This window comes from Molossus molossus, unplaced genomic scaffold, assembly GCF_014108415.1.
Source record: "Molossus molossus isolate mMolMol1 unplaced genomic scaffold, mMolMol1.p scaffold_m16_p_22, whole genome shotgun sequence".
Lineage (NCBI taxonomy): Eukaryota > Metazoa > Chordata > Mammalia > Chiroptera > Molossidae > Molossus > Molossus molossus.
In genome coordinates this window covers 21,863,123-21,877,457 of record NW_023425358.1, presented here as the reverse complement: position 1 = coordinate 21,877,457, position 14,335 = coordinate 21,863,123, and the positions used below count along the sequence as shown (strand labels likewise).

The following is a 14,335-nucleotide window of genomic DNA, read 5'->3' as shown; positions in this document are numbered from 1 at the left end:
AGCACAAGTTGAAGGTAATGAGTTCCCAGGTCCTGCCAGAGGAGGAGGTTTTGGAAGTGGGAAGGGCCCAAAATAGTGGAGAACAGAAGGCAAGTGCCAGGTGGGATGTGAAGGGTGTGTCCTCAGGGACCAGGTGTCACTCGGTGGGGGGTGTCCCCCTGCTCCATTAAGGAGTCCAGAGGATTCTTGAACCGGGAATGACACAGTGAAAACAATGACAGAACAAGATTCTTCTTGCCGCAGCTCTGGGTCGTGTGGGTGGAAAGGGAAGGAGATTGAGAGGCCTCGTGGGAGGTAGCTGCGCCTTTGAGGCCCGGCCCTGGGAACAGCTTGGGCGGTGGGATGGGGGGAGGCGGACCCTGGGAGTGGGCGAGGGGGCGGCTCCGGGGTGGCGAGGGAGCATAGGGGCCGGTGCACCTAAGGCGAGCCGGGACCGGTCCAGCCCCAGTCTGGGCGCGGCGAGTCGGCACACGAGGGCAGATGTTCCCGCCGCCGCACCGGGCGCAGGCCCGCACTTGCAAGTCCCGGACTAGGGACTTGAAAGCGCCCGGCGCGCCGCCTGGACCTGCCTCTCGGGGCGTCACCGCGGCACTTTAGGCGGGAGCTGAAGGAAAATCTCGCCTGCCTCGGGGAGTGCGGGGGAGGACCGAGGCCCGCCGCAGATCCCGAGTGCAGCTGGGGAAGCCATGGGGGAGTGGGGAGGGCAAAGGGCCTGCCACGCGGGCCCGGGAGTTTAAAGAAGTCTGCGTTCTCTGAGCCTCAGCCTGTAGGAAAGCAACACTGCCCCATCCACGTCTGGACTTTCATTGCGTCGGGAGCTTTACTTGCTTCTACGTCACCTAATAGGGTGAACGCCTTTTATGATTTCCACTTTGCAGATGACTGAGGCTCAGACAGAGTAGGAAACTTGCCCCAATTGACAGAAGATGTGCGATGGGATTCGGAACCGGACTCGGTATGCTGCTTCTGTGGCTGCAAGAATTGGGACGGTGAAAGGAGCTCAACATTTTCCAAGCTCCTAGTGTTCTTGTGTAAAAGTGTCTCCTCATTTAGTACCATCGCTTTGGGAATAGTTGCTGTCAACGCCCCCATTTAACAGATGAGGAAATTGAAGTAAGGGAGCTATTTTCCCTTTAATCCTGCCCACAGTCTTACAGGTGACGGAATGGGATATGAACCGGGACAGGCTGACTCAGAGCACCCCCCCCCCCCTTTTTTAAATATGTTTTATTGACTCTTATAGAGAGAGGAAGGAAGAGGAAGAGATAGATAGAAACATCGATGAGAGAGAACATCGATTGGCCGCCTCCTGCACGCTCCCCACTGGGGATCGAGCCCACAACCTGGGCATGTGCCCCTGAGTGGAATCGAACTGGCGACCTCTTCGTGCATGGGACGATGCTCCATCCACCGAGCATACCTGCCGGGCTGGAGCACCCTTTTTTTAACCACGACGATGAGCCAAGCAGGGAAAAGCGGTTTGCAAACTGCTGTTCTGATTATTACCCCTGTGGTTGAGCCCGCGTTTGGGTCACAACCCGAATGAGGGTGGAACAGGGGTCACTGGGCGCCCAGCCCACTCCAGCCGGGCCAAACCTGCAGGAAAGGACTCGAAGGCGGGGTCCCAAACCCCGCCCCTCACCTGTTGGCCCCGCCCCCCGACGGGGCCAATAAAACGCTTCTCGGGGGCGGGCCCAGGTGAGGAGGTGAATGTAGGCGGAGCCTGGCGCGTGAGTGGCAGGCGCGGCGCGCGGGTGGGATGGAGCAGGCGTGCGCAGTCGGCTCCTCCTCTCAGGCCTCGCGGAATAGCCCGGCGGGCCCTGGGCGGCCGGGGCGGTGGCGGCGCTGGGGAGGGCGGGCCGGGGCGGGGCAGCCGGGCGGCCGGGGCGGGGCTACGTTCGAGCCCCGCGTCCCGCTCCCATGGCCGCCCCCGGCTCCCCGCGCTGCCCCCTCTCCCCCGGGCCGCGCCCCGGGGCCCCGCACTGACGGCCCATGGCGCCGCCCGCCGCCCGCCTCGCCCTGCTCTCCGCCGCCGCGCTCACGCTGGCGGCCCGGCCCGCACCCAGCCCTGGCCTCGGCCCCGGACCCGGTGAGTGAGCGACCCCCGACGCCGGCCCTGTGCAGAACCAGCCTGAGGGGCTCGCCTGGGGGGACCCAGTCCTCTCGCCACTACCTTCCCGACTCCTCCAAGCCCCTCAGCGACGCCCCCTTGGACCCGGCGGGTACCCCGCCTCAGGACCCGGGACTCCCCCCAGGCCCCTCAGCGACGCCCCCGGGCCGGGTTGCTGCCCACCTGCCCCAGGACCTGGGAGTCCGCCAGCAACGCCCCCCAAGCTGGGACTCCCTCTCTGCCTCGTACCTCCCGAGATCCCTTCGCCAAACTTCTCAGCGACGCCCCCGGGCTGGGACGTCTTGTCTGTCTCAGGACCCGGATCCCCTGTTCAAGTCCCTCAGCGCTTCCCCCGCGGGCCAGGACGCCCCCTCAGCCTCTGTACCTCCTGAGATCCCGTCTTTCAGCCTCTCACCAAGACACGCTCCCTCACCCCGCCTCAAGACGCTGGACCCCCTCCCCTAACCCCTCAGCGACACCCCCTCCCGAGCCAGGACCCCCCCACATAAGCCCCACAGCGACGTCCCCACGTCCCCCACACCCGTGGATTCCAGCGCCTCCCTGCTCAGGGGCGGGTGCGGAGGGGAGAGGAGCGGGCGCCCAGTTCCTCTGCCCAACACTGTAATTTCTGCCTCGGGAGGTATCGAGTTGACTTGCCTGCGCTTCATGACACATGTCCAGGTCCCGGACTACCCGCTGTACCCAGCCGGAAAGCCCCTGCGGGCCCAGCTCGGAAGGAGGAATAAAGGAAGGGTGATGGGAAACGTCTACCCTATAGAGTTTAGAGTGCTAGTGCTTATCCTAAGGGTGCGATGCAGAGCTCCGTTTCCCGGGTAGTCCCATACTTTGAAAAGGGTCACCTGCTCCCTAGGCCAAGGCCAAGGCCAGGTCTTCCCGAGGTGGGGCCCTGGACCAGGATGGAAGCTGGGACTTTGCTTAGCTTCCATACACACCCTTCCTTGCAGCAGAACTCTTTTCAAGTTGAAGAGCAGGCAAGAGGGCGTTGTCTGGCCCAGTGGCATTTCTCTGCAGGTTGTTTGGGTGTTGAAAATTGGGCATCAGTGAAAAAGAAGGCAAGCGTTCATTATCGGTTTGCCCAAGTAGGAAGACCAACCTCTGGGTTCTCCAACCAAAGTTACAGACTGATGTTGGAAAGACAGGATTTTGCTGCTGAAAGAAAACGCAAGAGTTGCTTTGTTTATTTACCAGCTTGGATTAATGAAAAAGATAGGACTTGATGTTGTCACTTATAGTGTGACTTTGGGCCATGCCTTCAGTTCTGTGAGCCTCACTTTCCTCGTATGTAAAGGTGGGATAATGATAACTCCCTTACAGGGTGTTGTGAAAATTAAATGATATATTACAGGTATACACCCACATATAGAAAGCAGTCAAACATATTTTAATAATACTTTTTATAGTGCTTCACAGTTCACTAAGTGTTAGACACCTCATTTGCCCTGAGAATGCTCCGAGCTTGCAGTCTGATAAAGCCCTGTAAAAGGCAAAGCTTGGCTTTAGATCAATGGGGGTGGGGGGTGGACGGTGGGGGATGTCTCCAAATACTGTAAACCTTAGGCTTAGGAAGTGTTTTCTGAGTGATTGGTGGCTGCTTTCTAGGGGACTTCTACAAAAACTTCTACACAAGTTTGATCACTTCTACTGTTTGCCATATGTGAGGAATGAAGGAGGGACTTTCTGAGAGCCAGGATATGTCAATATAACTGTAACCTAGTAACCCCTTAGCACCACTTTGCCATCTGTGTGGTCAGGATTTAATGTCCTCTAAGGAGAGAGGTGCTGGTGGAAATAAACTGGTTTCCCTCTGGAAAGGGCAGAGTAATAGCTCTGAAAAGTGTTAAATGAGCCAGCTCTGTGCTTACACTTGTTAGAAGGTGGCATCCTTTCCTCAGGCACCTTTGCTTTCCTAGGAAGAGTCAAATGCAGCAGCTCTGCCCTGGCCGGTTTGGCTCAGCGGTTAGAGCGTCGGCCTGCGGTCCTGAGGGACCCGGGTTCGGTTCCCGCTAAGGGCGTGTACCTCAGTTGCAGTTTGTCCCCGGCCCTGGTCGGTTGTGCGGGTGGCAGCCACTCGATGTGTTCCTTTCACATCGATGTTTCTCTCTCTCTCTCTGTTCCTCTCTCTCCCTCCCACTCTACCTGAACAAAAAATGGAAAAATGTCCTCGGGTGAGGATAAAAAATAAAAATAAAAAAAATGCAGCAGCTCTTAGGAATTTTGAACCTCAAACCTTAATGTGTTTTTATTGGAAGTTTGAGGTAGGGACACATAAATAACCATTGTGAGATGATTTATGATAAGTGGCCCCAAATCCCAATTCATTGAGCATCATGAGCTCTTTTTCCTTCTATCCTAAGCTTTTGTGACTTTTCCTCTTTACTTCCAGAAAACAGTATTAGGGAGATACCACGTGGTCTTGAGCATCACATCCTATCTAGAGCCTGCCCACTAGTTTTTTAAGTTCTTTCCAATAAAAACAAAACAAAACACGTTTTATTCTGAGGATATGCCAAACTTACCATTTTATACTTTTTGATACTGTAATTTTCTCTAGAATTTTGTGGATGGAAAAAATTATTTCAAGTACTTATATTCTGTACAATTTTGTAATATTTAAATTACTGGTGGTTTGCATTTTTGAATGCTGACTTTATAAAAACAGTTAGCTCATTCCCCATCAATGCTACTTCTAATTACAGTGTGTAGCCAACCCCAGATGATCTCCCTTTTCTCCATTCTTCCTTTGAGACTCTCTCCTTCCTTGACAGCTGATAAGGAGAAAGATAGAGGTTCATGATGGAACCTAGACTCCCCTTTCTAGGAGGAAAGCAGCCAGGGGGCCGTGGGGCTGATGCACTTTACGAAGTTGAGCTCCCATCTGGAATTTATTGACCTGCAGGGGAGAGCCATGAGGTAGGAAGAACAGAGAAGCCTGGGTAGACTGGCTATTTGAGTTTTCTGCCAAAGACAAACTACCTGCTTCGGTGTTTCACTGCATTTGGCTATCAGGTGTGCAGCAACACAGTTTCTCAACTCAGGTTACATATGCTGTGAACAGTGTTTAAGAGTTGATGCTGATTCTCTTCTAAGTCCTCATCTAGAACTGATCCCACTAGCCAGTAGTATGCTTTGCCATAAAACGTATGAATTCAGTTAATAGTGAGAGCTTTACACTGTACAGAGCCCTGTCCCTCTTGGGGATTTCATTAGTGTTAATAGAATTACCTGTATGCAACATAGGGTCTGAGAGGAGTTAAGTGTACTGATATACATACCAGTTACTTTTATGCTTTGACTATTTTAAGAAACACAAAACTCAGAATTCACCTGGTATCAAAGAACCCTGGTCTTTTTGTTAAGAAATTGGTTTGGCCCCAAGACAAAGCTATATAAATGTTTGAGATATGCGCCCTGGCCGGTTTTGCTCAGCGGTTAGAGCGTCAGCCTGTGGTCCAGAGTAACCCAGGTTCGGTTCCCGCTAAGGGCACATACGTCGGTTGCAGTTTGACCCCGGCCCTGGTTGGGTCATGCGGGTGGCAACCACTTGATGTGTCCCTTTCATGTTGATGTTTTTTTCTCTCTCTCTCTCCCTCCGACTCTTTCTGAGCAAAAAATGGAAAAATGTCCTCGGGTGAGGATAAAAATAAATTAAATAAATAAATAAATAAATAAATATTTGAGATATGCAAGAGACATTTTATAAATCTTAACACAAAAAGAAGTTCCGTTTAAGTTCATTACTAATAAACAGCAAGTTGTTGCACTTAATATAGATATTATTGGTACACTTACATATGATTTAGCATAGTTGGATCAACAGTAATAAATAATAAAGATAAAATATGTTGCTTTAAATAGCTTCATAATACAGATTAGGGATTTTTGGTGATGGGCTATATACCAACTGTAGTTGAGAATTTTTGAGCCTATAATCCCATCTAGGTCAGGTGTTAGCAAATATTTTTTTTGTAAAGGGCCAGACTAAATAATTTGGACTTCGTGGACCACATACTCTCTCTGTTGCAATTACTCAACGCTGACTTTGTAGGACAAACACAGCCATAGACAAAGTATAAATGAATCGGCATGGCTGTGCTCCAATAAAACTTTATGGACACTGAAATTTGAATTTTATGTAATTTTTATGTCACACGAATTGTTCTTTTGATTGTTTTCAATCATGTAAAATTTTTAAAACCATTCTTAGCTCAGGGGGCATACAAAAACCGGCAGTAGGCCAGATTTGGCCCACAGGCTATACTTTGCCAAGTCCTGTTCTACGTCCATATGTATTGATTTTTCTCTGGTCTGGAAAGGTGACAAGGAAGCTTGATTTTGGTAATGAATGAATCCTTTACCTTTTACTGTTAACTAACTTTAAAAGACATATGGGAGAAATGGTTAAAATGGTAAATTTTATGTTATGTATATTTTACCACAAATTAAAAAGAAAAAAAGACACATGTAGGGGGAAATTCATGCACATACATTTGGATCTTTAATAAGACTTAAAAAAAATGCTTTAAAAAGAAATTCAGTGTGTACTACATACAGAACATAGTGCCTGCCCTGGAACTGGCCCATGGTTTGTTCAGCTCTGCCGATGTCGCTTGGAACAAACTGTTGAGAGATCTGTTTCTCAGAGGAAAGCCCAGGCAGCAGGTGGCACCAGCCCTGCGACTCAGAAAAACAGAAGAAAACAAACTTCTGTCGCTTGCCTAAACAGTTGAATTTTATTTCCATGGTTCTATCATCATTTTAAAAGTGTCCTTTAAAAAACAACAGTGTGCTTAGCATGGCTGATTGTTTTGTTTTAATTAAAACATTTTTGAAAAAACAAAATGAAATATTTAAACATACCAAGTTGATTGTGTTTGTACTGTGGAACAGTTAATGCAAAACACTTGAGAGAGCCCGGAAGTTTGGATCTGTAGCTTTTGTCTGGGTTTTTGCCTCCTGATTAAGGACAACAGAGGAGGGAGGATGTGAATGTATCCCTTATAAAACAACCTATGCACTTTTTGAAGTGAGATCTCCTCAAGCCCCCAATTCCTGGCCGGCTCACTGTGCAGTCCCTGAATGGGTGAGGACAATGGTTGACATTCCTTCCATATTCTGTTAGACCTTGAGAATCCAGCTGGAACCTGGAAGTGTATTAGTCTAGGAGGAGCAGCCCGAGGTTATTCTGTTATTTTCTCTCTGTGTTGTCATCAGTGTCTTCCTATCAAGATGGCATTTCTTCACCAGACCTCATCTCTGAAATACTATCCTGGATTTGGACTAAACAGGGAAAGAAATGAGGTCATTGTAGAAATGTCATAAGGGTATTCATGCTACTCAAAGATAGCCACTCTACAGAAATTTGCCTTACCCTCCTCTAAGGAAGCCCCCCCCCCCCTTTAATCTTCTCTCTAGATAAACATCTCCCTAGCCTGAACTTTCTTTCACCAGTTTGAAGAGGGTTAGGGTTAGAGGGTTAGGGCTAGGAAGCACCTGGCAGGCAAAAGATTTTAGGCCACCTCACATGCAAGGTACCTCTCTCCCTCCCAGTGATAATAGGACCCTCTCAGGGCTGCCCTTCTGGTGGGCCCAGTGTCTAGTTTCTTTTGCCACTGATTTAATCCCTGGCAAGTAGCCAAAGCATTAAACTTTTATTGTTCAATTTATCACAAGGGTGGGGCCTTGCTTCTAGTGGCCTGAGGAGGCCTGCAGCCGCTTCCAAACCTGAATGTCATACCACATTAGCAACTTCAGATTTCGAGGGCTGGATTTCTTTCAGTTTGGTTAGATTCTTGGTTAGAACCAGAACAGTTTACTCACACTCAAAATCTGAAAGCTATCAAATAGCAAAAACAGCATAGACAACTTTTCAAGATGATTCAAAATGGTTGCAGCATATAGGACTCACTCTACATGGTTTCTTTATACCTTCCAAACATATGTTAAGTGGCTGTCCACGTTCCTTGGTGTCCTAGAGTTGGATGAAAATATGGCAACTGAGTATTTCTCTTCTAGAATAGTAGGGCTTGTTAACCAATGCCATCACAGTATGTAAATTACTTGCTGCTGTTCAATCTATAAAAATTCATCTTCAAAGAAAATTATTGGGCTGGTAAAAATATTTTTAATAATGACCACAGAAGCCATATTTGTTTTTCTTTGATGTTCTTCCGAAGACCCTTCTGGTTTTAATCAGATTGTTCCCACATAAAATACAGTGGAAATCTACAATAATAAAATCCCTATTCCTATTTCTATGGGGAAATAAACAGGATGGGGACTGTCCTTTTAAGGGGCTTTCCCCTTCCTTTCCCCAGACTCAAAGCCTCTATTACTGGTGGGTGTTTTGGCATCAGTTAAGGGCCTTCAATCCTTCCCTCCCTCCATGTTTTGCTCTTTCATTAAAGTGTTTCTGTTGTCTAATTATATCCTTTCAATCAAATTAGAGACTGCAGCATCTGGTGAGGGCCGTAACTGCTGCCATCTGCACCTCGTATATACAGGCTTTTTCAGCTGAGAATCACTCAACTTCCAAATGGCAGGAAGAGATTTGGAAAAAGTTTAGTTGGAAGGGAGGTTAACTTAAAAGGAACGTCTTCAAAGGCTGGGTGCGACGCCCTGCTTGCTGTGATGTGTGCACTGCCATGCAGAGCTTCATTGGCTTGGCTCACCAAAGATTCTTCCTGAGCTCTTCTGGCAGATGAAGGGTTTCTGATTGTCTTAGCTGAAGCGACTAGGCCTTCTCATCCTTGTTAGGGGCTTGCAAGGACCTGGAGCAAGCTGGAAATCTCTCCCTTGAGAAGGATCTTTTGTATGACCACTGGTTAATAGATACTATACTTTTTATTTATTTGACCATTTCTTCTGATTTAGTGGTTTCAACTAAAGGAAATTTTGCTCCCAGAGGATATTTGGCACTATCTGGAGATAGTGCTGAGATTGAGAAGCCTAATTATATTATTTTTTTGTCCTCCCCTTCACTATGGCCCAGGAGGAGGCAACTCTGATCAACATCTTTTTATCACTCAAGAAAGTAGATTCTTCATTGTTCATATTAAGCTCCTTAAGCATTTCTGTGACCAGTGTTTCAGAAATCTTAATGGAATAAGGAGATCTGTGGTTCACTGTATGATTCTACACTCTAGACTAAGATTATCAGAACAAGACGCTCAGTTAAATTTGAATTTCAGATAAACTGAATCATTTTTCTGTATAAGTTTGTTTTTTGTTTATCCTCATGCGAGGACATTTTTGCATTTATCTTCCGATAGAGCAGGAGGGAGGGTGGGGGGAAGACAGAGGAAGAAACATCAATGTGAGAGAGACACATCCACTGTTGCCACCCACACAACCCCGGCCGGGGACAAGCCACAACCAAGGTACTGGTCCTTAGCGGGAACCGAACCCAGGACTCTCCAGTCCGCAGGCCAATGCTCTAACTGCTGAGCCAAACTGGCCAGGGCATTTAAATATCTTTAAAAATGATTTGTTATTTATCTTACATTCAAATTTAACTGGGCATCCTTATTTTCATTTGCTAAATCTGGCAACCTCACTCATGAAATGTCACATGAAACCTTAAACCTTTGACTGTCAAATCAAACTGTTGGCCATCACTGCCCTTATTGCTCTGGGTAGCTAGAGATGACAGCATTGCTTGTTCCTGTTAATAAGTCATTGCTACAACTGAGTCTTCCCTTCTGCTCCAAACTGTCTCCCTGGTCAGAACTTTGAAATGTGTCACTTAAGTCATCTTTATCTTGGGACCAATTAATAAGTACTTATCAAATGCCTACTGCATGCCCAATATCTCTGACTAGGACTCATCCCTGTGCCTTTTCACAGAAGACTACTACTTTGTTACTTCAGGTTTTACTCTAAGGACATGCTCTAAAGATATGCTGTCAGCCTGGCAGTCACCTTCCCACCCAAGAACTCTTGTATTATTTGGCCATCTCATATCAACCAAGGGAAGCTGAATAGCCCAGAGGTTGGCTTCCATGGAGCATTGGCTGCCCTCCAGGACACCATTATTGTGGAAATTTCTAGCCATCTGAAATTTAAAATAGAGCACAGGCGATACTGATAAAACTTGCCCAGAAGCTGGATTATATCAGTTTACTTTTTCTCCTTTTAGACTGATTGAGAGCTTCAGACAGTGTGAAATAGGGTTGTGCAAGAGATGGTGAGGCAAACTATAGATTTGAGACAGGTGTCTCCTAATTAAACAAACTCAGAATATAAAAATGTATATTCATTACAAAAGGGTTGATTGTTCCTTATTACAAGTGGCTTCACCATAGGTTTTCTTTAAATAGCAGATTCCCTTGGTTTAAATAGCAAGTTTTTTTTTTTTCCTCTATTGATTTTAGAGAGAGAGGAAGAGAGAGATAGAAACATCGATGAGAGAGAACATCGATTGGCTGCCTCCTGCATGCCCCCCACTGGGGATTAGGCCCACAACCTGGGCATGTGCCCTGACCAGGAATTGAACCAGTGACCTCTTGGTGCATGGGTCAACGCTCAACTACTGGGCCATACCGGCCGGGCTAAATAGCAAGTTTTTACTTTCAAATACTTGATTTACACTTCCCTGACACTTCTCATAGGTTATTGCTAGGTAAGTCATGATTACCAGCCTAGAGACATAAATTGGTAAGGAAAATGGGGCACTCTGAATATGTCAGTAATGGTGTCCCCCTCTCCCCCTGCCTCTAGCTCCCCATACACCTGCTTCCCTCATTAAACTAACATTTGCCAGGTGCGTTCTGTACGGTCTGTAGTTGTTGATACATGAAGATGAGTGTGATGCTCAAGAAACTCACTGGCGCTCTGGCCAGTTTGGCTCAGCAGTTAGAGCGTGGGCCCGCGGACCAATAAGTCGTGGGTTTGATTCCAGTCAAGGGCATGTATCTTGGTTGCGGTTCGTCCCCGGCCCTGGTTTGGGTCATGTGGGAGGCAACCAGTTGATGTGTCCTCTCATATCGATGTTTCTCTCTGTCCTTCCCTCCCTCACACTGTATCTGATGATAAATAGAAAAGTATCCTCCGGTGAGGGAAAAAAAGAAACTCACTGGCTAGTGGAAGCAGGGACAGGTGCTTCTTGAGCAATTACAGTTCAAGGTGATCGGGTCTTGTAAGAGCTGTTGCGGCAAGCACTGTGGGGCTAGTTTTAGAGCCCCTGGCTTCTACAGGAGTATAGTGTTATCTATTCTAGATCTTGTACTTTCAAAATGCTCCATCTTTTGTCTACTTTTTTGTTTCCTTTAGAGTTGAATTACAATGCACAAAGTTATTGTCCATCAGAGAACTGAACTTTGAGCTTTAAGACATCTATGGTTCCAGCTTCTTTATGTAAAAACTACTTTTAGTGTGAATTTTTTTTTTGAAGATTGAAGTAGATCTATTTGTTCTCAAATATTATGTCAAGAGAGGTGTCACCAAAGTGTAATAGAAAATGTTCTGGTGATATTGGCAGAAAAATCCATGGTTAATTAATGAAATTAATTAGAGTTCTGCTGAGTCCATTCTTTAACTGAGGCTTGGCCTAATCTTTCTGTATATGTGATAGAGCTAGATTCTTCCTCAAAAACTGCCTTTTGATTTTCAGTTTAATGAATGTATGTGTTTATAATATCCTAAATGGTAAATATAAATTCCTCAAGCACTACTGCATATTCATGATGACTCTTCTTGGCAAAAATGCTTGCACTTCACAGTGACAACCATGTGCAGTGAGTCCTGCCTGGTGGAAGTGAAGCATATTCAAGCTGAGAGCCAGGAGGGAAAAGAGTGGTACCCAAGCAGTACTGTATTCTGGGCCTCTCTGCCTCAAGAATTCTGTGGTTTTCAAATTTTTATATAAATAAATAATAGGGATCCCTTCCTGAAGTGTTGTCACGGGTCTTCTGATTTTAAACCTCTGGCTTTATGCTTACTGTTGATTCAGTTTTTCTTGGAATAGTCTTTGAAGTAATTAAATATTTCATCTGTTAATAGAGATAGATAAACTGCAGATTCAAAGAAATAAACCTCAAGTTCCCTTCCAAAAGTATAAATTTTTTTTAAAAGATTTTTTTTTTGTTGATTTTTAGAATGGAAGGGAGAAGGAGAGAGAGAGAGAGAAGCTTCAATGTGAGAGGGACACATCGATTGGCTGCCTCCTGCATGCCTTCCACTGGGGACTGAGCCTGAAACCGAGGCATGTGCCCTGACTGGGAATCAAATTGGCAACCCATTGGTACCTGGGACGATGCGGAACCAACTGAGCCACGCCAGTCAGGGCCGAAAGTATAAACTTTTCAGTTAAAATAACTTTGAGAAGCATGGCTTTTTTGTTGTTGTTGTTCTGTTTTTTTAAGGATATTGTTTTCTTTTTCTTTTTTTTTTTTTTAATACTCACCCGAGGACATTTTTCTATTTTTTGTTCAGATAGAGTGGGAGGGAGAGAGGAAGAGAGAGAGAGAGAGGAACATCGACGTGAAAGGGACACATGGAGTGGCTGCCACCCGCACGACCAACCAGGGCCAGGGACAAACTGCAACCGAGATACGCGCCCTTAGTGGGAACCGAACCCGGGTGTCTGAACTGCGGGCCGATGCTCTAACCGCTGAGCAAAACCGTCCTGGGCCAGGATACTGTTTTCTTGAATGAATAGAAAGATCTAAAAGATACTTTAATGAAAAAACTACTGGTAACTTAAAAATTACAGTGATTATTTTTGTGGTAATTCTACTTTGGGCAAAAGCACAACTTGATCTACAGTCATTTGAACTGTTAATATGTAGTCCAAGGAATGTGAATGTCTATCTTGATTTTAGATGACTGAATTTATGATTGAGTTTGTTTATAGTTCTTGAAAAGAAACTAAGGTAGCTCTAGCCAGTGTGGCTGAGTTGGTTGGGCATCCTCCCATGCACCAAAAGGTTGCCAGTTCAATTTCTGATCAGGGCACATGCCTGAGCTGCTGGCTCCATCCCCAGTAGAAGGCCTGCAGGAGGCAGCCTGATCCATGTTTCTCTCTCACATCGATGTTTCTTATTCTCTCCCTCCCTCTCCCTTCCTCACTCTAAAATAAACTTAAAAAAAACAAACAAAAAAAACCACACTAAGTTACATTAATTTTAAAACAACATGTTAATAACTATTTTCAAGATGTCCCTTAAAACATCTTTATTGGAAATTTAGAACATATACAAAAATAGAAGAGCTTCCATAATGATTATTCATGGCCAATATTATTTCATTTGTACATCCTTCATTCCCTCGACTGGAATATTTTGTAACAAATCTCAGATATCGTCTCCTCTGTAAATATTTTAGTATGTATCCCTAAATGATAAAAACTTTTTTCAAAAACATAGTAACAGTACTATTACCCTTATTACACTTACAAAAATTAGCAATAATTCCTTAATATCATCAAATATCCAGAGAGTCAATATTCAGACTTCCCTGGTTGTCTCAGCAGTGTATTTTACAGTTGAAATCAGGATCTAAGCAAGGTATGTTTAGGTGATATGTCTCTTGAGTCTCTATTAACCTATAGGTTTTCTCTCTTTTTCTTTTTTTCTTGCAATTTATGTTGAAGATGTAGTTTCTTCTTATCAAAAAGAGTGCTTAAGTGTCTTTTCAAAGGTAGGGCCCACATGGGAGGTGAGTTACTTTTTTACCATAAAATTCTCACTTTCATTAGAGAAACATGTAGAATTAGAGAATTTTAAGCCTGGAAGAGATTTCGAGCTCTCAATCCTTTCCAGTCACATCACCCCAGACTCTTAAACCTCAGTTCTATTTTGTTAGAACCTTGAAATTAGAGTTAGAGTGAAGAGACATTGACACCATGTGGTTTAAATCCCCTTTTTTCACAGGGGAAGAAACTGAGGCCCAAAGTGTCCAGATGGTTTCTTGAAACCACACAGTATAAACTGCTTAACTGGTGTCATTTCCTCTGTATTCCAGTGATTTTCAATATGCACTATGTGTAGAGAGGACACCCCCGCCCCGAAATGGTCATCTCTCGAGTCTAGACCTGATAACCTTGCTCGATATAATCATGGGAATCACTGCACTTTGGGAGCCATTATTAAAGACAGTATCTTATAGCCTCAGCTATGTTGGGGTGAGAAAAAGTTAGGTACCACTGCCTTCCCAGGGCCACATGACTCTTTACTAAAAGGTTACACATAGCCCTGGCCGGTTTGGCTC

At 45.7% G+C, this 14,335-nt stretch overlaps 1 protein-coding gene across 1 annotated transcript in view; it reads left to right on the top strand.

The window, feature by feature from the left end:
* Nucleotides 1–1,939: 1,939 nt before the first annotated feature.
* Nucleotides 1,940–14,335, top strand: part of KREMEN1 (kringle containing transmembrane protein 1) — a 72,669-nt gene continuing 60,273 nt past the window's right edge. The window contains exon 1 of the mRNA XM_036276437.1: nucleotides 1,940–2,089. Coding sequence (XP_036132330.1) covers nucleotides 1,993–2,089 — 97 coding nt within the window. The 5' untranslated portion in view covers nucleotides 1,940–1,992. The remainder of the gene's footprint in view (nucleotides 2,090–14,335) is intronic.